This window comes from Blastomyces gilchristii (assembly GCF_000003855.2).
Source record: "Blastomyces gilchristii SLH14081 genomic scaffold supercont1.4, whole genome shotgun sequence".
NCBI lineage: Eukaryota > Fungi > Ascomycota > Eurotiomycetes > Onygenales > Ajellomycetaceae > Blastomyces > Blastomyces gilchristii.
The window spans coordinates 1207808-1230011 of record NW_003101679.1 but is presented as its reverse complement, the minus strand read 5'-3'; the positions used below and the strand labels follow the sequence as shown (position 1 = coordinate 1230011).

Genomic DNA, 22204 nt, shown 5'->3' with positions numbered 1-22204 from the left:
ACTGTTACAGTCATTGTAATTAGTGATCCCACTAGATTACGTGACTTATTACTATATTATGTTCTTGTATTATCTCAGTGAGCTCAGATCTCTGACTCAGTTTAAACAGATTACAGTATTATTAACTAATTCAGTATAATATTAATCTACTTTTAATACAAGTCATGTACTCAGAGCAATTCTTATCAGAGAGTCTGAGAAGAAATGATTTCATCTTTAATAAAGATTTCTGAGATTTATAAGAATTTTTCAGATTCTTTAACTTTGACTTTCTATTACTATATATTTATATATCTTTGAGATTTGAAAATCACCTTAGCTTATAGCTAAAGAGAAGAAGAATAGAAATATTTCTTTAATATTTTAAAAAAATCTATATTTAAGATAGATATATACTCTTGAAAATGATTATATTTTTTAATCTCAGAATTTCTAAGAGCTTTTTTTTATATAAGAAATTGAATTAAAATTCCTGTGTTTAAAAATACACTAGTTAACTTTGAGATGATACTTCTATTCTAAGAACTTGAGATATGAATATAAAAATCAGATATATTATAAGAATATTATTATTCTAAGATTCTAAAATAATATAGAAATAATAAATTTATGAAGTTGAGTTGAAATTCTCTTTTATACTCAGAATACTGAGTAAATTCTTTCTGTATTATTAATAATCAGAAACTGTTTCTTGTCAGACACTTTGTAAGATATTATCACTTACATGATCTGATTTTATCTTGAAGAATAACATTGTTGTGTTGTAATCTAACTACGCGAGTTACACTAAATAGATTGAGATGATATGTGACTAGAGTAGATATAGTAATCATCAACATCTTCTCTTGCTACACTGTGGTCTATAAGCCGCCACCCGGGGCCTTTCTAATTCTCAAATCTTTCAAAAATACAATAATAATTAATTATATCAATCAGACTCTGATTTTCTTATTAGAAAAGACATCTGTACAGCAATAACTGTAAAAATCAAGAAATATATGTAAAATTCATTGATCTGCTGTATTATCATTATTATTCAATTATTTCTTCTTCTCAATTTTCTGAATGCTAATTCTTTTGATAAAATCTTCAAATGCAGGCTTTGTCAGTGACTTAATAAGATCATCAGCTATGTTTACTGTAGAACTAACATGTTCTATCATGATTTCCTCTTTTTCAATTAAATCATAGAGAATATGATATCTAATCTTGATATAATGTGATTTTCATGTTAAGAATTCTTTCTTTGCTAGATCAATTGCTCTCTTATTATCAACTCATAGATATGAGTATATTTTCACTTTTTCATCATTCATCAACCTGATGTTATATAACATATTATTTAATCAGATTATCTTATAAGCTATCTTACTAACTGTAATATATTCAGCTTCTGTAATTAATTTAGTAATAGATGTCTGTCTCTATGACTGCTATGAAATCAGTGACTCATTAATCAATATAATATAGTCAGTAATCAATTTATATTAAGAATCTGCTCCTGCTCAGTCTGAATTGTAGTATATTACAGAACTCAGACTTATATCACTGATCTTCTTTCTGTATAATATGTCATGGTTTTTCATCTTCTTGACATAACATAGAACATGCTTCAACACTGCTCAACATGTCTTATACAGATATAAGTTAAAATACAAGAGATAGTTAATCATGAACATCAGATCTGACTGACTGCTTAAGATTAAATATTGTAATGATTTCAATTCTTGATAATATCTCATAGCTGTAAAGTTATCATTCAATTCTCTTCTCTTATCAGGTGACAATTTCAGTTGTATGCTGACTGCTATCAGAGTGTCAGCTGAATTTATCTTATTCATGCTGAAATCTTCAAGAATCTTCTTAATATAACAGCTCTATGTAACTGCTAGATCATTATTCCTCTGACATTTAATCTTCATTTCAAGATATAACTTAATCTCTTTAACATTCTTTGTCTTAAATCTCTTTACAATCTTCTTCAATACTCAGTCTAATTACTGTTCTTGAGATTCTGTCATCTGATAATCATTAACATGCAATATCAGATAAATCTTGTGAATAGAGTGATATAGAAATCTACTGTTATAAGATGATATCTTAAATCTCAATGTAGTCAGATGCTCTGTTATGAGGAAACACTATACTCTTACAGCTTACTTCATTTTATATAGACTCTGACAGAGTAATCTTATCAAGTCTTCTCTGCTGTGCTTAACATCTGTGAGTAGTTATATATAGATTATCTCATTCTGTAATAATATGTTATTCGAAAATGTGAATATATAGTTAATTAATTTGATCTTTCATTCTTTGACAGTTAATATAGTGAATAGACTGTGTGATATAGACTCTGATATCACTGCAGTATACAATCTCATATAATAAATACTCTGCTATTGCAAGAATTCTCTAATCACTCAGTGAGCTCTAAAATGAATGATTTCTTTCTTATTATTGAATTTTCAATCATATACTTATTTATCTGTAAGAATATTCATTTTCAGAGTCTTCTCAATGATAATATATATCTTCTTCTATTCAAATATCTTAATCTTCTTTTTCATTGTCTTATGTTAATAGTCTCAGTCTGAGCTTCTTTTAGCTTTTATCAGTGTAGTTAATCAGTCTGTCAGAATACTTAGAACAGAATCATTCTTATTAACAGAGTCTTCAGACTCTTCATTCATAACAAGCTGTGTCTTATTATCTAGAAGATAGATTGAATCAATTACATTCTCTAAGTTCTCATTGACAATCATCTTTAAAATATCTGACTTTTTCTTCACTAGATATTGTAGTAAGCAGTGCTGTCATTTCTCTCTGTCATTCAGAATGTTTAATTTATTAAACAATTCATTGAATTCTCTTATCATATTCACAGGTGTATTTGCACTCATGTTAAGAGCTTCATCAAATATGACATCTCATGTAATCTTAAGACAATATACAACAGAATCTCACACACAATATTAATGTAATTCTTGATATTCAACTAGTTATTATTTCTTACTATCAGTTCTATCTGTGAGCTTATTCAACACTTTCAAATCCTTCTTATAGATCTTGCACTCTCATCTCTATATTCAATGAACAGAAGATTGTACCTTATTTCATACTTCAAAAGATATAAGTAATATTTCTTTCTTACATTCAAATATCTTTATTGATATTGAGAATGTATTGATTATCATGATTGTGACTTATATTACTTCATCTCAAAGATCTCTTTCTAATTCACTATTAAATAGTAGACTTTATATCTTTTCTGCAACTATTTAATTTACATGTTCTACTGAGTCATTTAATTATGATGTGTCAGATGTAGTTATTTCATATATTATTTCTTTACTCTGATAGTAGATCTTAAGTTCTTGACTTTTGAACTCTTCTTCATCATTCTAGTATAGAGTTTCAACTTAATATTATATAGTTATTTTAATACTCATAATAAAGTTTATTAATCTTACAGTAGATTCTTTCTTTCTTATTATAAGAATTACTCATCTATAACAGATTGTATTATTCATTATACTCAATCAGTAGCTTGCACTCTCTCTAGTGAGAGTGTTATTTCTGTTGAAAAGTGTTTTTTCATTCTCTATCAGATTGATGAAGAATCTCATTACTGACTTAACAGCTTATGTCATAGATATGAAGATTGAATATATTATTTTTATCTGAACACAGACTTTGTAGAATGATAAAGCTCATTGATCAATAATTCTCATTTCTAAATATAAATCTATTATTATTTTTGTAATATCTGTGAGATTTAGATGTTCTAGCTTTTAATATCATTGTATTATTGTAAGTTCTATAATCTTTATATTATTTCTTTCAGATAGTGTTAATATTGTATCATCTTTCACCTGTAATATATTCACAGGTTCAAAATCACTATTAAGTATAGTAAACTGAATCAAGTCTCTGTATATAATCAGTCTTTTCATCTCATAGATATCATTCTCATTTAATCTTGCTGTAAATGAGAATATACAGTCAAGAGATATAATTAACATAGTATAATTATTCTTATATATTAACTGCTTATAAATATAACTCTGATGTATAAGCTTACTTATACTCATAAGATTCACTTCTAACTTCAGAATATAGCAGATATTATTTAATAGTATATTTATCTCTTTCACTGAAATCTTTGTATCTTCTATAGCTGCAGCAAGAATCATTATTTCATCTGTCATTTTTAACATCACTTTTATCTTCTGAGATTTTGTCATAACAAGATCTCTGTGAGATGTGATATAAGTGTCTGATTCAGAGTCTAGAATTCAGATATCTTTTTCTGTCTAGTTACTTATATAGATCTTTTCTTTAATATAAAATACTTACTTTATAATATTGTGAACAGAAGCAGCATCTGTATTCTCTGCATTCTTGTCTTTATTCTTATTTCTATTGATGTTGAAATTCAAATTCAAAGAATGTTTCTCAGAGTATTTCTTTCAACAGTCAGTCTGAATATAATCAATCTTTTAACAATGATAGCAGGTTCTTGCATCATTATCTCTATATTCAGGTTTGAATTCAGTGTTCTTATTCTTGTCATTATCTTTATTCTTGTCTTTCTTATTCTTGTCTTGAGTGTTATTCACAGGATTTTTCATAGATTCAGTACTACTATTTTTCACAGTAGAAAGTTATAGAAGTATGTTATAATATAACTTTATAAAGTCTTCTTCTAAAGATCTTGAATTGTTCTTATCAATCTGATTTATTCTATTCTTTATAAAGAATGTTCAATCTCTATTAACTTCTATTAGTAATCTATTGAAAAATATGACATCTTTAATTTTATATTTCAGACAGATATAATCAGTTCTGATAATAATTAATTATTTAATAAAAGCTCTGTCAGATTCTTTGCTTTTAAAGATTATTTTAATAAGCTCTTTAAATAAATAAGTTTTATATATAGTAGATCTCTCAGAAAAGTTATTCTCTATAATAGTTTATAGAGTATAAGCTGATAATTTAAACTTTTTAAATATAGTAAAATAAGTCTTAGTCTGCAGAGTAATTGTAGATTATATATAATTATATAATCAAAGATTGTATTCTTTTCAGAAATGTTGTATATTTATAGTAATATTCTTATCAAGATTATTATCTTTAAGAATATTATCAGTTTCAGACTACTCTACAGTTAAAAGAATTTTCTCTCTCTATATTAAGTAATTAATAAATTTAGTGAGAATTATTAGTCTTTTAATAAGTCTTACTTAGCTTCTGAATTCTTTAAGAACTTTTATTATAATAGATATTTTCTCTTTCTATTGAAGATATTCTATCAGATCTGCTTTTATCTCATTATCTACAGAGTCACTTCTACTAATCTTTATTCACTCAATCTCATACTGAAGTCTTGTACTTTCTAGTCTTATATAAGTCTTCTCACTCACTGAGCTATTATTATTTCAGTTATTTAAGTTCTCTGTATTATTTAATATCTCACTGATATCTTTAACTAAGTCTTTATATTTATTAAACTCATCAGACTGTTTCTCTATAATGATTTCATTCAGCTTAAACATCTTAAGAGCTGTCTTCTGATTTATTATTAATATTAACAGTGATCTGTGATCTTGTATTTACTACTCTGATATTTTCTCATTTCTTTATCTTGAAGATATATATTCTTTTATTAAGTCAGATATTTCTCTAGATCTTAGATTAATTATGAGTTCAATTAATCAATAAAAAACATCTAGGTACATGTAATAATATGTGAAGATGTAGTTAACATATTATTTCAGTGATTTTCATTGCTTGTAAAGAACTTCATAATCTCTTAAAGAATAACATTGTTATGTTATAATCTAACTACGCGAGTTACACTAAATAGATTGAGATGACACGTGACTAGAGTAGGTGTAGTAATCATCAACATTTTACTATTTCTTGAAGAATAATGTTATTATATTGTAATCTAACTACGCGAGTTACACTAAATGAATAGATTGAGGTGGCACGTGACTAGAGTAGGTGTAGTAATCACCAACACCCCCTCTTGCTACACTGTGACCTATAAGCCGCCACCCGGGGCCTCTCTTATTCTCAAATCTTTTGAAAATGCAATAATAATTAATTACATCAATTGAACCCTGATTTCCTTATTAGGAAAGACATCTGTACAGTAATAATCATAAAAATCAAGAAATACATGCAAAATTCACTGATTTACTGTATTATTATTATCATTCAATCATTTCTTTCTGATCTCTTTCAAATCAATTCTTTTAATAAAATCTTCAAACACAGGCTTCGTCAGTGACTTGGTGAGTCTGTCAGCTATATTCACTGTAGAATCAACATGTTTCATCATGATTTCCTCTTTTTCAATCAAATTATAGAGAATATGATATCTAATCTCAATATGATATGACCTTCATATTAAGAATTCTCTCTTTGCTAGATCAATTGCTCCCTTATTATCAACTTGTAGATGTGAGTATATTTTCACTTTTTCATCATTCATCAACTCAGTATTATACAACAGGTTTCATTATCTGTTATACTCAATTAATAACTTGCACCCTCTCTAGTGAGAGTGTCATTCCTGTTGAAAAGTGTTTTTCCACCCCCTGTCAGATTGATGAAGAATCTCATTACTGGCTTAACAGCTCATGTCATAGATACGAAGATTGAACATGTTATTTTTGTCTGAACACAGACTTTGCAGAATGATAAAGCTCATTGATCAATAATTCTCATTTCTAGATGTGAGTCTACTGTCATTTTTGCAATATCTGCGGGATTTAGATGTTCTAGCTTTTAATGTCATTGCATCATTGTAAGTTCAGATCAAGTCTCTGTATGTAACCAGTCTTTTCATCTCATAGATATCATTCTCATTTAATCTTACTGTAAATGAGAACATGCAGTCAGAAGACATAATCAACATAGTATAATTATTCTCATATGTTAACTGCTTATAGGTATAACTCTGATGTATAAGCTTACTCATACTCATGAGATTCACTTCTAACTTTGAGACATAGCAGACATTATTTAACAGCATATTCATCTCTTTCACTGAAATCTTCATATCTTCTATAGCTGCAGCAGGGATCACTATTTCATCTGTTATTTTCAACATCACTTTCACCTTCTGAGGTTTTGCCATGATAAGATCTCTGTGAGGTGTAATGTGAGCACTCAATTCAGAGTCTAGAATTCAGGTATCTTTTCCTATCTAATCACTCACATAGGCCTTTTCCTTGATGCAAAATACTTACTTTATGACATTGTGAACAGAAGCAGCATCTGTATTCTCTGCATTTCTGTCTTTATTCTTGTTCTTACTGCGGCTAGTAGAGTGTTTTTCAGGAAATTTCAATCAGTAATCTGTTTGAATGTGGTCAATCTTCTGACAATAATAACATGTTTTGATAGCATTATTACTCTTTCTATTTAACTTGATAAAATCTTTGTTCTTGTTCTCAGAGACCTTCTCCTTCTTCTTATCTTAAGTATTATTTGCAGAGATCTTTTTATCAGAGATGAGAGATTTATCAGTAGCTGACAATTGTAGAAGAATATCTCAATACAATTCTATAAAATTATTTTTAAGTATTCTAGCATTCTCATTCTTCTCTATTACATTTATTTAATTCTTTATAAAAGATAATCAATCTTTACTAATCTCTGTAAGAAGTCTGTTAAAAAACATGAAATCTTTAATATTATATTTTAATCAGATATAATCAGTTCTGATTATAATTAAATATTCAATAAATATATAATCAGAATTCTTTGATTTTAATATCATCTTAATTAATTCTTGAAATAGATGAGTTCTGCAGATAGCAGATCTCTCAGTGAAATTATTCTCTATAATAGATTATAGAGAATAAGCAGATAGTTGAAACTTCTTAAGTATAATAAAGTAAGATTTGATCTGTAAGATAATTACAGATTATATATAGTTATATAGTCAGATATTCTGTTCTAATTAAAAATGTTATATATTTATACTGACATTCTTATCAGAATTAATCTGCTTATTATTAAGAATATCATCTATTTCAGATTATCTTACTATAAGCAGAATTTCTTCTTTTTATATAGAATAATTTACAGAGTCAGTGAGTATAATAGATTTCTTTATAAATCTTACTTAATCTCTGAATTTATTAAGAATTTTTATTAATACAGATGTTCTACTCTTTTATTAAAGATAGTTTATTAAATCTGTACTAAACTCTTCATTTTCACTTTTATCTATCTTTATTCACTTGACTTCATGCTGAAGTCTTGTAATTTCTAATCTTATATAAGTCTTCTCACTTACAGAGCTATTGTTATTTCAGTCACTTGAATCTTCTGTATTATCTGATATCTCACTAATAATATCTTTAACTGAGTCTTTGTATACATTGAACTCATCAGACTGTTTCTCTGCAATGATTTCATTCAGCTTAAATATCTTAGAAGCTGTCTTCTAATTCATTATTAACATTGACAGTGATCTGTGATCTTGCATTTACTGCTCTGACATTTTCTCATTTCTCTGTCTTGAAGACATGTATTCTTTTATTAAGTCAGGCATTTCTCTGAATCTTAGATTAATCATGAGTTCAATCACTTATAAAAAAACATCTAGGCACATGTAATGATACATGAAGATGTAGTTAGCACATTATTTCAGCAGTTTTCATTAGCTTAATGAGGGCTTCATAACCTCTTGGAGGATAATGTTGTTGTGTTATAATCTAACTACGCGAGTTACACTAAATGAATAGGTTGGGGTGGCACGTGACTAGGGTAGGTGTACCTAGTAATCACCAACACTATTTGGATTAGCTTATTACTTATTTGAGGTTAGCTCATGACATAATCATCAATCCAGTGTTAAAACAGCAATGGAATATCTGGAGAAGCGTCTGAGCTTGCTGAGATAATTCTTGTAGATAGATCTATCAATACAACCTTCAACTATCCTACATTTTCTGCTTCCTGACCAATGAGTTTACTAGTGAATTTAAAGTCTACTGCATACTGTACAAGTACTATATTTGCCGGCTCCAATAATACAAACACTGGCACCATTAATTGATTTAAGGAAATTGATGTGTACTCCATGTGGCAATAATTCGCCCTCATGCACCAGTATAGGATAGCAGCTTGCAAAAGCTTGAAAGCCGTGGACGACAAAGCCAACTATCATCTTGATACATCTCAGATTGAGTCTGATATAAGCCTGCCTGACCTGTGGTCCGAGATCAGTGCAAATGAACCCTCTGTCACTACTGAAAAGGCATGTTTAAAGTTATTAAGGCGAATGCCACAGAGAGCATACACAAGTTCGTTCGTTACTAATATTATTCTGCTAGCAATGCGAAGATCTTCTCCTCGTGGAGGCAGTCTTGAGGGCTACCAGGCAGCCCGGTTTATTACAAAGGGAAGATCGAGAAGCGGCAAGATTCCTGACATTCTGGACTGCCCGCGCTGTGCTACCAAATGAAGATGTTACTGTTTTATGGGAAAACGCGCAGCTTGCCGATAGTGAGTTTGATTTAAACATCTTTGGGAGAATAAATGTATTTTCGCTAATCACCGTTGAGTAGACGAAGACTCAAAACGCTCACAACCCGGAACATACAAATTGGCCCGACTAAAATCAAGTGTTGGAGTATCGGTTTTAGGACTTCTCAATTTGATTAGCCCTATCGAAAACCTTGAAGACGAGGATGCAATTGATGTCATCGCCTCCCTAGCCGCCTTCACGTGCAGGAAGGACCCTTGGACGACGGAGCGTGCATTCAATGAGTCCTCAACTATTCTTCAAAACTATGAGTCATGCCTTGGCTCAGGGACGAGAGGAGAGTTGGCTGCTATTCAGGAAGATATTCTTAGAAAGAAAATAAAGCCATTGTTTTCGAAGACGAAGACGCCCGCGGTGACAGCTGCAGGCAGAAAAAATGTCCACCCTCTTCCACAACCAAGATTTGACCCGAGCATTTTTGACCCAGAGTCCAAGCCGTGGAAGCTTAGAGATGTGTACCTGATTACGGTACTTTCTTGGGTTATTGGAAGATATTCGGTACGTTGACAGTTACTATTTTCTACGGTACCCCTGACACTAAAACAATGGAAATCCACTGCCAGCTCGCTGTAACAACAGATAAATGTTTCTAATATGCTTCTAAAATTTCAATGGAGATGAGATATACTAATAGAGAGAATCCACCCTATTAGCCATCTGACAAACTCGCACTTGAATCGCAATTCCCTCTCCTTGTCCCAGCAATCCTATCCTTAATAGATGACGAAACCCTCTCATTCAAGGCCAAGGGCTGCGAGTTGCTGTCGAAATTCCTAGCTCCCCTTGAACAGTCAAACTCAGATATACTCCAGCGCACAAACCTGGATTCAGTATTCCAAGACGCTCTTAACCCTTGCCTGCTCTCCCTTCCTACAATCACACCTGAGCCTGAATCCATTCATCTTCTCCAATATGCCTACCCAGCACTTCACGCCGTAATCCGCACTCGTTTCCCTTCACCCCTACTCCAACCTACATCAACACCACTAAGACCCACCCAATCCAGACCGAAACTAGATTCCGAATCTCAAAAGCGTGTGGAATCTCTCACTAACCTCCTGCGCCACGGCATCCTTCACTCTTATCACCACACCAGCAACCCTCGCCCGATTGAAAACACCTCAATATCCTCGTATCCATATCCCCGCCTCTCTACCCTCCTTCTCTTCCAGCTCCCACCGGTCCTCTCGGAGTTAGGTATCCACACCACCAAGCATCTCCAAGATCTCGTTCCGATGATTTCAGCCACATTGTCCAACCCGTTTGGAACAGTATTCCCGCCACTTCTTGCTGCGGCGGTTGAAGCGACAAGAATGCTAGTCTTGAACGCATGGCCGAGAATTTGGAGGTGGCGGGCAGAGATACTAGGCGGGTTGTGTGCCTGTTGGTTGCATATCTGTGATGGTTTGGTAGATATAGGGATAGGCACTGGGGGCGACAATGGCAGTGGACAGAAGGCAGAGTTACTTCAGCTACAGGGTGGGCTTAAGGTCGTAGTTGCAGTAGTAAGGATTGCGATCGAGGAGTGCGTGGGTCCGGCTATGGAGGAGACTGGTAATGAAATAGGAGAACAGGGTGGAGACAAGGGAGGGAAGGGACAAGTTATTGATGTTGATAGTGAATTTGGAAAGTTGGTTCAAGGGGATACGAGGTTGAGTGGTCTGCTGATCGATAATGAGTATTTTGATAGCAAAGAGGGGTAACAATTCACTTCGCTCCGACAATTGCGTGATATTTGTCTCAACAATTTTCCTTTCGTTAAAACAATATTAAATTTTTGAAGCTATGGAGTCTAACACCTATGTCCTCCAAGATCAACAAGTGTAGGGTATAAATGTATCGTCATGGGATATTATCCAATTAGTTAAACGATGAAAACGCAAGAGAGAAATGTACGCCACAGTACAGACAGCGCACCCTCATAACCATGAGCTGAGACAAAGAACTACGTATCACGAATCAACTCGCTGCTTGAACAGGCTCTTTCCTCTCAACCACTGCCGATAACGCTTGTACCCTTTTCTTATCGTGGTCCTCTGCTATGACTGTCAATCCTTCCTCACTCACATTGACAAACTCAAGATAGTCTGGCAAATTATCCTCCGCTAATAAGTCCAAGTTAGCATCGTCGAGTGTGAATTTATTGGCATATTCGAAAGGTCAAGGGTTTGATCCACGCTCCGCCAGCGAAGCCGGCAGCCAGCGTGTCCTCTGAGGTCACGACAAGGGGGACTTTGAGAGGGTGATTGATGTAGCGTTCGTACTCTTCTGCCTCCACAGCGGAGACTGATGGGTGGAGTGATTCGTAGACTAGCTCGTCCAGACTCCATTGGATGAGTTGTGCTTTACTAGGAGCATGTGAGTTGTTGGCCATATAGGTTTCTGGGCTGTCGGAAGTTTCGAAACGGGGTGCTTTCATGATACCGGTCTGGGGCGGGTGTTTCTCGGCAGAGGGAGGTTGCTGGAGCCAGTTCTGGATAGGTTTAGAGACAGCTGATGAGTCGACGAAGGAGTTCATGGAGCGTGCGTCTTCGCTTTGGATATCTGATGGTTCTTGGATGGTGACGCCTTTTCGGCGGGATGGTTTCTTCTCACGACCATCGGGTTCGTTAACCACACGCACGACAAATGGACTGAAGTTGTACTGAACCCCTTGGATCGATCGGAAAGGAAGATAACGTATTGTTGATTTCATCTTGTTTGAGAAGATTTTGGAAAAGGAAGACACGGCCAACGGACGGTAGTATTCTAGCCAGTAGTCGTCGTAGTTGTTGACCTGGGGATTCTTTACACCTTTTGGAACCACGGCTGACGGTGTTTGGTGAGGTTTCAAGTATTCTGGATTGAACCAGTTTATATAATTATAGTTGTTCGACCGTACTCGTGGATCCGAATGATGGAGATAATAATCCGTGGCAAGTTCCCACAACATGGGCTGGCCGTGGGAAAATATGTAGTTCCCTAGGAATAAGTTGTACGCTTCCTGGCGCTGCGCATCGAGAAAGGAATTGTTATAATATCGTTTAAAGCTTTCAACCATATCTCTGGAATGGCTCGTCCACTGGTTGATTTTTCTATAGGTCGCCATGGTGTTCACGAGGTGTGATCCACCATATTGAACTGCTATTGTATCGCCATGATGATGCCACATGGTAGTGAACAAGTTCATCGCATCGGTGTCATACTCGACGGATACTTCGTCGATAATCCCCAAGGCATGGAGTTGATATCCCAGCGCCCGCTTACCAATGACAAACTGGGCGGCATTCGTTCGGTCAAGGCAGTCGATACAATTTGTTCTTGCAATGCCATTTTGTAACTGCAACCCGGATTCAGCATCCTTGCCGTTGCGGAAAAACCCTGTCTTTGGTATTATATCCTCAGCGATGTCCTCTAACGTGCCGATGACATCTTGATCACGACTCTTTGACGCTCGACTCATGTCCCAAGCTTTGTAAAGAATTTTCTTATCTTCAGGCAGAAATTGATTTAGGTAGGTAATGGCATTCGTAAACTCCGTTAGCAATTTGGATTCCCGTGGGACTCTCTCCCTGGCTTTGATAAGGTTCAAGACGTACACGGGTGCGCCATATCGTTCGAACAGGTTATTGAAATGAAGAGCAGCAGCCGAATAGAACGGGTCAACAAGATTCAGCTCAATATCGGGCTTCGGGCTGACCCCTGTACTGTCCTGCGTCCAATGCAATGGAATACTACCACGGTGTTGTACATACGAAGTGTACTGAGGATTTGCGTAAAGCTTTGGTCCAGGAGAATGAAAGGAGGTGGTCAACATTTCGGAGACAATCTGTTCGGTTTCAACATCGTTGGCGACGTAACCAAGATCGTTTGCGCCGCGCTTCAGAAATCGTGCCCCTGCAAAGAATCTAGACCGGCGGGCAATTATGGTTACATATACTAGTCTTCCATAGACGGATATCATCGACTGATCAACATATCCGTGTATGATCGGGAGGCACCAGTCAAACGCATTCTTAAAAAGGGAAACCACAGGTTCCAACATGTAATAATTCCAAACAAACATTGGATTGTGATCAACGTCGCGACCGTCAGAACTTCCTCTTTGTAGTTTCTCTCGTTCGTAAGAAATATTTCGTTGCAGCGTTCGAGTGATGTTATAAGAGTAACTGAAGTAAAAGGATCGTGTTAAATCGACATTATTCATAATGGCAATGAATCTTGCCTCCTCAGCATTTTTTTCAGATTTAGTTCGGGCTGATGCTGTAGAGGTTAATGGTACAAGTTCTGTGCCGTCAATCTGGTAGATATAGTGTCCGCCAATCATTGCAACTTGACTTCTTCTCGTGACCAGAAGCATGTAGTATGGCCCAGTAAATTTAATGAAACCTAGTAGGCCCCAGGAACTGCATCTAAGCTTTAAGCCACCAGAGCTTTTGTTTCCATCATCAACCGCATCTAGGAGCTCATTCATTTCACTTTTGGTGTAAACGGTATCGTCTTCTGAGATGTTGAGATCGTCCAGCTCAGAAGTGCGCTCGATCTTTAGAATCCGGAAACGTTGCTCCAACAAATCCATGCCCACCATGTAATACCGCGTTGAAGTCTCATATAGCGAGAACTTGTGCATTCTGGAGACCCAGTCATCTCCTATCTTCCCATCGAGGAAATGCCGACTTCTCTGGGCCCCAGTGGAAGGGGAAGACGTCCGTTCAAAGGATTCGGCGACATTTGGCTCCTCATCTCCAGCCTCCGTACCCTCGTCAAATATTGGCACATGGTTGGCAAGGCCGCGGGTAACTGACTGCTCCTCGAATGGGGTCGTAGTGCCATTTAGCTTCGTATCTTTGATATTGATATCACAAGATGCTGGTCGTGCTGGCTCAGGAATAGTTGCATCCAGTGAGCCCTGCTCCTCACTTTCGATAAGTGTTTTGAGGGGTCGCGTCACATTATCGAAACTCTCCATTGAAACTAGAAAACATGCGGTATGGCCAAAATAAAGGGCAAGACGAGTTACCTTGGATGGGACCTTGGTCAAGTGTATGTTCAAAAAGTCCCTTATCTCGATAGGATAGCGCGACGTTGATGGCGTTACGTCATACGTTTCCCCTTGGACAGAGAGCAATTAGTTAACTAGTTAACTATCACGTGATATCATATTTTGTTGGAGTGTAGTGTGCTATGCTATGCTGGTATGCTCGGTGGGAGATGTATGTAACTATGTATTTGTATGTACATTACTGCAAGATCAAACTAAACGCATCCTTTTGATTCATTGTAGGTTCTATTTTCGCCGCAAGATTGCTACTCCTGAGTATGCCGCTGTCAAGTTGTTTTTCTATTCCTTAACATGGGTCGCGTCAACTTCCCCAACATCTGGATAGGCAATCTGGGGGACAATTTCAAGCTGCACTGCCATGTCTGGCGCATCAATGAGAAAATCACTGAGAAGTCAACTCTGCTGCCCTCACTCCCCAGCATCCACAGAGGCAAAGCCGAGGCCCAGGCTGTCTATCACTACAAGGAGATTTTCCAGGGCAGATAGAACAGGAGACGGGTGTTTGTCAAAGTACAAATACACTAAGGATACACATGTCTACATATATCAGCAAACTGGAATAAATCTTGCCCATAGAGTACCCCCAGAGTTCCTGCCTAGTTTCAACTCAGGAGTTTGCACTCAGCTAGCAGAAACAGTGCCAGCAGGCTGGACATGTAATGAGCTGCACTCCCACACTCGCTTCAACAAGAAGAAATGCACAGTGATCCCCAAGCTGCTCAATGTTGTGAGCTCATGGCAAGACGGGCCTAAAATGCCTGTCAAAAGGCTATCTGATGTTTATTGTGATGAACTCCCAGGTGTCTCACTGACTGATTTCTGGAGCTACCCTCTCTGGAAGCGCAATGTGGTCAGAGCTTCATTTGAAAGGAGTCTGACATAAGTAGCAGCCCTTTACTATTTGGACCTTTACTTACTAGTCATGACTACTTATAGTGAGCTATTTAGCTTTCACGGACGTCCTTGGGATTGCAGGCTCAGAATCTTATCCACAATGAGAAGACTGACAAATGGTAAGCCCTCAAGTCATTGTTTACATAACAAATCACTACTCATTATAGCTCTTCTTCTTGTAGCTACTTCTGTTGAATTTGAAGGAGTCGATGTGACAGAGGACAAACAGGTGCTCAGTTTTTCAGATATCTATTTCTACCTGTGGGGTTTGATGCTGAGGAGTTTGGCGAGGTTCGCCGCTAGTATGGAGCTACGAATGGCTGCTACAATCCAAGGTATCTAATGATATCTGAATCTCAAAATCGCGCGGGAACCCCTTGCCTTGACGTTCTAGGTACTCTCATATTGTTTTATTTCAGACACATTGGACATATTACATCCCGAAACATTGAACTAGCAATGTATGGCTGGGCGAATGGCCCACAGTCAGAGAAAATGCTACGAAGTCTGCACAACAGAGTGTCGACCGGAATATGGGAGCAAATATATTGTCTTGGTGATGGTGGCTGAACAGGGTGTCTCACTGTTGTCAACATTCTTGGGCTCGTGCGAAATTCTAATGGAGGTGCCAGCTTCATATGCCGCGTCCGTGGGAAAGGTATCCCTTGTTTGATTAAGCAATGGGTTTCAATTGTTGACGATGCTGTGGATCGCCCTCTATCTACGATTGTTCGTGGAGAACGGTACGACAAGGCAGCCGCTAAGAACAGAAACTAATGTTTCTGATACGTCCCTGGAAATAGGATTTGATCGGCATGGAAGAAGATTTGTGCATCATTCCAAACAAATGTCTACTAGAACGGCAAGCAACCCCTCATTCGACCAACCGAGAGATATGTCTGTTCGGTTAGCAGAGTGCCGTGACACCTCTCGATGGTGCCACAGGGTAAGGTTGGTCAGGGCTAGGTTCATTTGAGACCTTCGTCATGCAGAGATGCAACCTATTTTCCCATATGCTCCGGCCAGAAGTTAGCCACAAAAATTTGGGTGTTACCAAAACTCCTGAGGTAACCAAGAGCAAGATCCTGAACTGTGTCTCCCAGCGGCTGCCCTTAAGCCCATATGTACGCGGGTTGCTTCCTTATTGACATGGTTAAGTTGCTGGTTACCTACAGCGGATTCCCCCGAACATCTCATAGTGGAAAGTGAAAGACATACTGCCCAGGGTTGATAGGCGATTACTGCATCTTGCCTACTCGTTTATTTCGGAAAAGTATCGCGGACGGCACGCTGAAAGTCATGAATGTGACAAAGATAAAAAACGAATATGCCGCTTAGTTGTGGTCGTGGTACTCTCCCCCACTGGTCTTCTAGCTCGCGCGTTGTTGCTGCAGGTGTCGATCTAGCATTCACAGACGTCCCGCAGTTCAGGGACTGTCATCATGATTAAACTAAGTTTTCAAATTTCCCTGCCCCCCTGCCCATCCTGTAGGATCAAATGTCGACAAGTTAAAACAAGATATGATGGCTCAGGTTATTTCTAATGATGCCTTCCCCGTTCCTCTCAAATGATGATGCTACGTTATCCACATATGCTGATATCCAGGAAGGAAATAAAGAAAAAGAAAAGAAAAAACTACAAGATGACACTTGGGATAGCTACCTGTATAGAAGTCAATATATTCTCGAAACGCCTGATCTAGTCCCACAATAATAATACAAACCTAAGGAAAATAACGATTCCAGCCTCAAAATGCAAAAAGCACCCACCCCTTGTTGCAGTATACATACCATCTATCCTTTAGACCACTCTATGCATGCGACTTTCTATAATTTAACACCCATATTCTCCAAACAAACCAAACCAACCAACAAGCCTCATCTATTTACCAATCCATCAAAAACGGATGCGCCTCCGTATTAAAAACATACTTGTCCAAACTCGCGAGATCCGGCTCGCTAAACAGAAGATAAAAATATTTCAACGTCTCCCCAGTCCAGAACGACTCCATCTCATTCTCCACCCTCGGTTTTGGCGACGTGACATCATCCAGGCCGCCGTAAGCGAACTCCGTCTTCGCATGCTTCTCGATGGCAGAGAACATTTCCCAACCTTTGTCTTGGAGGCTCCTGTCGCCAGTGATGCGGTAGAGGATGAAGACGGATTCGATAGCCTCGGGCCTGTTTTGTATGGTGTGTTAAAATCGGCAGGGTCCTTGATATTTTAATAGGGAAGGGGCGGGAGGAGCAATAAATAAAATAAAATAAATACCTTAAAGAATATCCCCTTTGGATAATTGTGGAAAATCCGGCAACCTTCCCCTGTTCCCGGCCCATGCGCTCGTAGTCGCTGTCTGAAGCCCCGTCATGAATTTCACCAATAAACCACGACTCCGGTCGCCACTTGCAATCCGCCTGGTCCTCACAGGGGACTACCTCGAACGTCTCTGGCATTACCCCACTGGGAGTGGCTTTGTATGCCCAGATACAACCTTCTGCGAGTTTTCTGGCGATCTCGAGTTCCTCAGGGCGATTGAAGACCTTAGCACCAAGGGCAACCATACCCCCTACAAAGCACGTAAGGTGTTGTCCTTCGGGTCTGAGTGTGACCATTGTTGTTCCTCCAATATATGCAGTTCCGGAAATCAGGATGTCATCACTGTCTTTGGTCATGGGCCGGAAAAAAATGTGTTTCTTGGCCACTTCGATGGCTTTTTCGTACATGTCTTTGTACTGCTGGTTCCGGCCACCGAGTAAGATATATTCCTAAATTGATGCATTATTAGCCACCAGATCATGGAAGGGCAGATGCATCGGTATTTGAGTTTCGTACTTTCGGTAGATACTCATACAGAGAATCTGCCATGCTACCAAAAGTGAATCGACGATCCCTAGTAAATGAGGGAGTTTGAGTATCGACAGATAGCGGCCATAATCCAGGAATCTTTGTGTTAAACTGGTGCTCCTGAAGTATATTTGTGATCCGATGGATGGCATCATAGTACTTGTGGTCCCCGGTAATCTGCGATAGCCTTGTGAATTCGAGGGATAATGACCCGAGTTCAGCAAGATTATTTAGCGTGCTTGACTCCTGGTTATCACCATCCCTTGCCCCAGGCCAGTACCAACGGAGAACGGGCATTCGATTCGGAGTATCGAATGCAATGTATAGAAGATCTCCTACTTCTACCGCTTTTTGCAAAAGGACCGGATAAGCTCCCTCTGAAAGATCGTAGGCTGCTAGAAATCCACCCAAATACCGAATATTCGTTTCAAACACATTTAGCATTAACATGTTACTAGACGAGAAGTCAATGTGCTTAACTGCCGCAACAGCCTCCTTGAATTCCTTCTCCAAGCCCATGAGCCACAACGTATCCAGCGTATCAACTAACGTTGCACCCCACCCACCGTATGGATTCCTCGCCCCACCGTTAACGGGTGCAAGCTCATCCTTCAACCAGGCATATTCCTTATATCCTTTCCATGTATGGAGGAATGCCTTTTTTACTAAATCCCGGCGAGATTCTCTAATTGCCTTGGAATTTGGATCCTCATTTCCAAATTCAAATTGGATTTTTGGAATTGGTACGGGTTTCGTGGTTGGAAGAGGGACCATAGACGTCACAGGGTATTTGATGACATGCCGCCTGAACCAATTGTGAACAACTTTCTGTTTTCGTCTTGCGGGTGGTGAGGAGACAGAGGACGTCGAGTCGGGCGATGAAAGATTATTTATGTGAAGCAAAGTGAATAGGAAAACAAAAGTGAAAATTAGGGTGATGACCCATCGTCGAATCCAAGCCATTGCAGAATGTTGAAAGGAGTGTATTATTCAAAATGAAAAGACCGAAAAGAAAAGAGCGGCAACGACGACGAAACGATTGCCCTGAGTATCATCGCACAGGTTAAAGGAAGGAGTAAGAAGATGAGAAGAAAAGATTGCAATTGCAACCGAAGAGAAATGCCATTGCTCGTGAAATCTGGGGTTCCAAAAATTTACAATTCATCTGCTTCTTCCATGCTCGTTCTCAAGGCTCCAAAGAAACTCAAGCTTGCTAGGATCAGGCCAATCGGGCATTGCTTCGACGGGATGGGATTGGTCTTCTTTGCATTTCAGGAAAACTCAGGGCTCCCAAGTTCCACTACAGACCCATTATTCTGTCTTAGCTCATGTTTGATCTTGTTCCAGAGCCACAAAAATAGCCATGATGTTTGCCTGGGTATTGCTTAAGTCTCCCCGATTGGCGGCAAAAATGTTTCCAGGGGGGGCTGCCCCTGGTTGGCAGTGACGTAAGCTTGGCTAGGGCGGCAGCTGCGCGAGCAGCCCCAAGGATTAGGCGTCCGGCTAACGGGGTTCCAGGCCGTCCAGGCGCTGCTCGGGGCTTCTATGTTGGGTCTTCTTGCCCAGCGGTGGGCCCTGTGGGGCCGCTTGGCTCGCCTTAGCAAGCTTGTGTCAAGTTAGCTTGCATATCAGTGGACCAGCAATTTTTTGGGCCCAGTTTTGCTCCACGCGTGTGAATGTCTCTGGTGCTGCCAAGTTTTTCCAAGCAATCCATTTTCTGGGGAAATTGAAGCAACAAAGGGGACGAAATATTATTTATAAATCGGTTAAAAATCATATAAATGCAGCATGACCCACAGGAAGCCAAAGTTTTTGCAAAAATGCGCTTTTGTTCTTGGGCAAGCGCCGCCGGACACCGGCCGCCTATTCATTCATATCGGCTGTGTCATATATCGGGCAAGCAAGCAGGATGAAGGGCAGCAAGGTGAGTTAGTTCTCATTGTTCGATATAAACGCAAGAACGCTTCACCATATGAAGAAGATACCCTTCAAATGCCAATTAGGTGATCCCGCCTCCCCTCCAAAATCGCAGTTCATTCAGGAAGCTGCTAAGTTAAAATACCGCCCGGTTATAGTAGACGTAGATTTTAACACGCTTTGGAAATAACTTACTCGACATGGGGCTCCATTCAAAGGGCATAGGGACCACAACGTGATGTTCTTAAAGATGTTCTTCATTAATTTCAGATAGGAGATGGGTTCCTGTTTATTCCAGCGGAGCGCGTCCAAAATTTTATTATCCCCGGATACAAGTTCGCAGAGCAGTCGGAACTGAACTCCCAAGACAAATAACGGCCGTACGCTTCAAAGAAGACAGGGTCCCAATTTGAATTGGCCCGAACTCCGATATATGATCAGCCTGCAAACGCATTTCCCCTCCTGAAAACCAAATGGATGAGGGGGTGTTTGGTGAGATGTGTATGGGAATGGGCGTTAAAGATCCAGTGGCCTGAAAACACGTGATTGCTGCCTGAAATGATTTCGTATTGTCGGCTTGTTCGACCGGATTTGAGCATCAAGGGGTTTGCATCCCACAGAATCAACTCTTCCAGGGTTGTTCAAGGGTCAATGAGTCACATCTACAAGCTTCAGATAGCGTTGGTCGATGAGATGAAGAGGGGAAGGTTGATGCGACGTAGCCAGGACATAAAAAGATCCTTCCTTTCCCACCCCAAGCGCATCTCAATCTCTGGAGCTCCGCAGGAACAATATGAGCATACCATAATCTAAACTCTCGGGGTCAAAATTGATCAATTGGAAATTTATCCACCCAACACCAAAGAAAAAAACCTTTACTCCTTCCTCTGACCACCATGTCCCTCCCAACTTTCACCGTTCCCTCGCACAAAATTCACACATGTCTCTGGTTCGAGAAAGACGCCATCAAGGCAGCCGAGTTCTACGTCTCCCTCTTTAAAAATTCTCGCATAGTCAGCAGCTTCGATACTCTGGTCACACTCGTTCTCGACGGCCAGGAGATATCTCTCCTGAATGGCGGCACTTATTTCACCCTCTCCCCGGCAGCGTCCCTTTTCACCATTTGCGAGGATCAGGACGAGGTTGACCGTTTGTGGGCGGCGTTGCTCGTGGATGGCGGCAAAGAGTCACAGTGTGGTTGGGTCACCGATAAATTTGGCGTCTCATGGCAGATTGTTCCGAAATGCTTGATGGAGATGATGGGAGATTCCGACAAGGAGAAGGCAAAGAGGGTTACGGTTACGGATGCGATGTTGAACAGCATCAAGTTTGATATTGCGACGTTGAAGAAGGCGTTTGATGGAGGTGATTGAGGTGATTGAGGTCGCCCCTCACGATGATGGAACAACATATATATATATATATATATATTAGCAAGGGACAAGAGAGCAGTCTACAGGGAGCTGTTACATAGTATGTTTTGGCTTACCCCGCCCATAGTTTTCAAACCACCTTTTTCTTTTTTTTCATTTTTTTTTTCATTTTTCATTTTTTCATTTTTCATTTCATTTTTCATTTTCATTTCATTTCATTTTTTTTTTTTTTTTTTTTTTTTTTTTTTTTTTTGGATCGAAGGAGAGTTTTCAAATTTGAAATGAAAGAGTTTTTGGTCCTCTTTTTTTATCCAGAGTTGTCGTAGCCTTGTTTTCCGCATAGCAATCGTGATTCAGTTGGAAAGTATCCCCTCCTGATGTCTCCTGGCATATTTCGTAGGTACCTTCGGGGTACCACTCATGAAATCCCTAGTGCAGTACATTTTGGATTGCTTGAAAGTGACCGGAACGTCTCCCATCTCAATCCCGAAGTCCGATAAGCTTCGGCACCGGTTACCCCACAAACTCGGCCCGATACCAATATCCTAGCTCCCGAGGTACAT

At 38.6% G+C, this 22204-nt stretch overlaps 6 protein-coding genes across 6 annotated transcripts; 4 read left to right on the top strand and 2 right to left on the bottom strand.

Annotated features, from left to right (window-relative positions):
- The first annotated feature begins 8985 nt into the window (after nucleotides 1-8985).
- On the top strand, nucleotides 8986-12210 carry BDBG_02788 (uncharacterized protein). The gene is made up of 4 exons (XM_031720954.1): nucleotides 8986-9283; nucleotides 9360-9531; nucleotides 9594-10069; nucleotides 10225-12210. The coding sequence occupies exons 1-4, from the start codon at nucleotides 9128-9130 to the stop codon at nucleotides 11272-11274; spliced, it is 1854 nt and encodes a 617-aa protein (XP_031577307.1). The 5' UTR covers nucleotides 8986-9127; the 3' UTR covers nucleotides 11275-12210.
- On the bottom strand, nucleotides 9633-14638 carry BDBG_02787 (SacI domain-containing protein). The gene has a single exon (XM_031720953.1). The coding sequence runs from the start codon at nucleotides 14517-14519 to the stop codon at nucleotides 11712-11714; it is 2808 nt and encodes a 935-aa protein (XP_031577306.1). The 5' UTR covers nucleotides 14520-14638; the 3' UTR covers nucleotides 9633-11711.
- Nucleotides 14639-14770: 132 nt separating this feature from the next.
- Nucleotides 14771-15434, top strand: BDBG_16654 (uncharacterized protein). The gene has a single exon (XM_031724561.1). The coding sequence runs from the start codon at nucleotides 14904-14906 to the stop codon at nucleotides 15096-15098; it is 195 nt and encodes a 64-aa protein (XP_031577305.1). The 5' UTR covers nucleotides 14771-14903; the 3' UTR covers nucleotides 15099-15434.
- A 172-nt stretch (nucleotides 15435-15606) lies between these two features.
- Nucleotides 15607-15922, top strand: BDBG_02786 (uncharacterized protein; the record flags this gene model as incomplete). Its single annotated transcript, XM_031720952.1, has 2 exons — nucleotides 15607-15625; nucleotides 15674-15922. 2 exons carry the CDS (start codon nucleotides 15607-15609, stop codon nucleotides 15847-15849), a joined length of 195 nt encoding a protein of 64 aa, XP_031577304.1. The 3' UTR covers nucleotides 15850-15922.
- A 1186-nt stretch (nucleotides 15923-17108) lies between these two features.
- Nucleotides 17109-19708, bottom strand: BDBG_02785 (mannosyl-oligosaccharide alpha-1,2-mannosidase). The gene is made up of 3 exons (XM_002626562.2): nucleotides 18340-19708; nucleotides 17779-18272; nucleotides 17109-17687 (listed from the first exon to the last, which is right to left on the bottom strand). The coding sequence occupies exons 1-3, from the start codon at nucleotides 19312-19314 to the stop codon at nucleotides 17393-17395; spliced, it is 1764 nt and encodes a 587-aa protein (XP_002626608.1). The 5' UTR covers nucleotides 19315-19708; the 3' UTR covers nucleotides 17109-17392.
- A 383-nt stretch (nucleotides 19709-20091) lies between these two features.
- BDBG_02784 (3-demethylubiquinone-9 3-methyltransferase) lies at nucleotides 20092-21822 on the top strand. The gene is made up of 2 exons (XM_031720951.1): nucleotides 20092-20275; nucleotides 20427-21822. The coding sequence occupies exon 2, from the start codon at nucleotides 21165-21167 to the stop codon at nucleotides 21639-21641; it is 477 nt and encodes a 158-aa protein (XP_031577303.1). The 5' UTR covers nucleotides 20092-20275; nucleotides 20427-21164; the 3' UTR covers nucleotides 21642-21822.
- Nucleotides 21823-22204: the final 382 nt, after the last annotated feature.

Excerpts from the sequence above, each read along its gene's own strand:
- BDBG_02788 (XM_031720954.1), top strand. The coding sequence starts at position 9,128 with ATGCACCAGTATAGGATAGCAGCTTGCAAAAGCTTGAAAGCCGTGGAC. Across the intron at positions 9,284-9,359 it reads CCTCTGTCACTACTGAAAAG|CAATGCGAAGATCTTCTCCT; the intron begins GCATGTTTAAAG and ends TTATTCTGCTAG. Across the intron at positions 9,532-9,593 it reads AAACGCGCAGCTTGCCGATA|ACGAAGACTCAAAACGCTCA; the intron begins GTGAGTTTGATT and ends ACCGTTGAGTAG.
- BDBG_02787 (XM_031720953.1), bottom strand. The coding sequence starts at position 14,519 with ATGGAGAGTTTCGATAATGTGACGCGACCCCTCAAAACACTTATCGAA.
- BDBG_16654 (XM_031724561.1), top strand. The coding sequence starts at position 14,904 with ATGGGTCGCGTCAACTTCCCCAACATCTGGATAGGCAATCTGGGGGAC.
- BDBG_02785 (XM_002626562.2), bottom strand. The coding sequence starts at position 19,314 with ATGGCTTGGATTCGACGATGGGTCATCACCCTAATTTTCACTTTTGTT. Across the intron at positions 18,273-18,339 it reads TGTATGAGTATCTACCGAAA|GAATATATCTTACTCGGTGG; the intron begins GTACGAAACTCA and ends GCATCAATTTAG. Across the intron at positions 17,688-17,778 it reads CAAAGGGGATATTCTTTAAG|GCCCGAGGCTATCGAATCCG; the intron begins GTATTTATTTTA and ends CATACAAAACAG.
- BDBG_02784 (XM_031720951.1), top strand. The coding sequence starts at position 21,165 with ATGTCCCTCCCAACTTTCACCGTTCCCTCGCACAAAATTCACACATGT.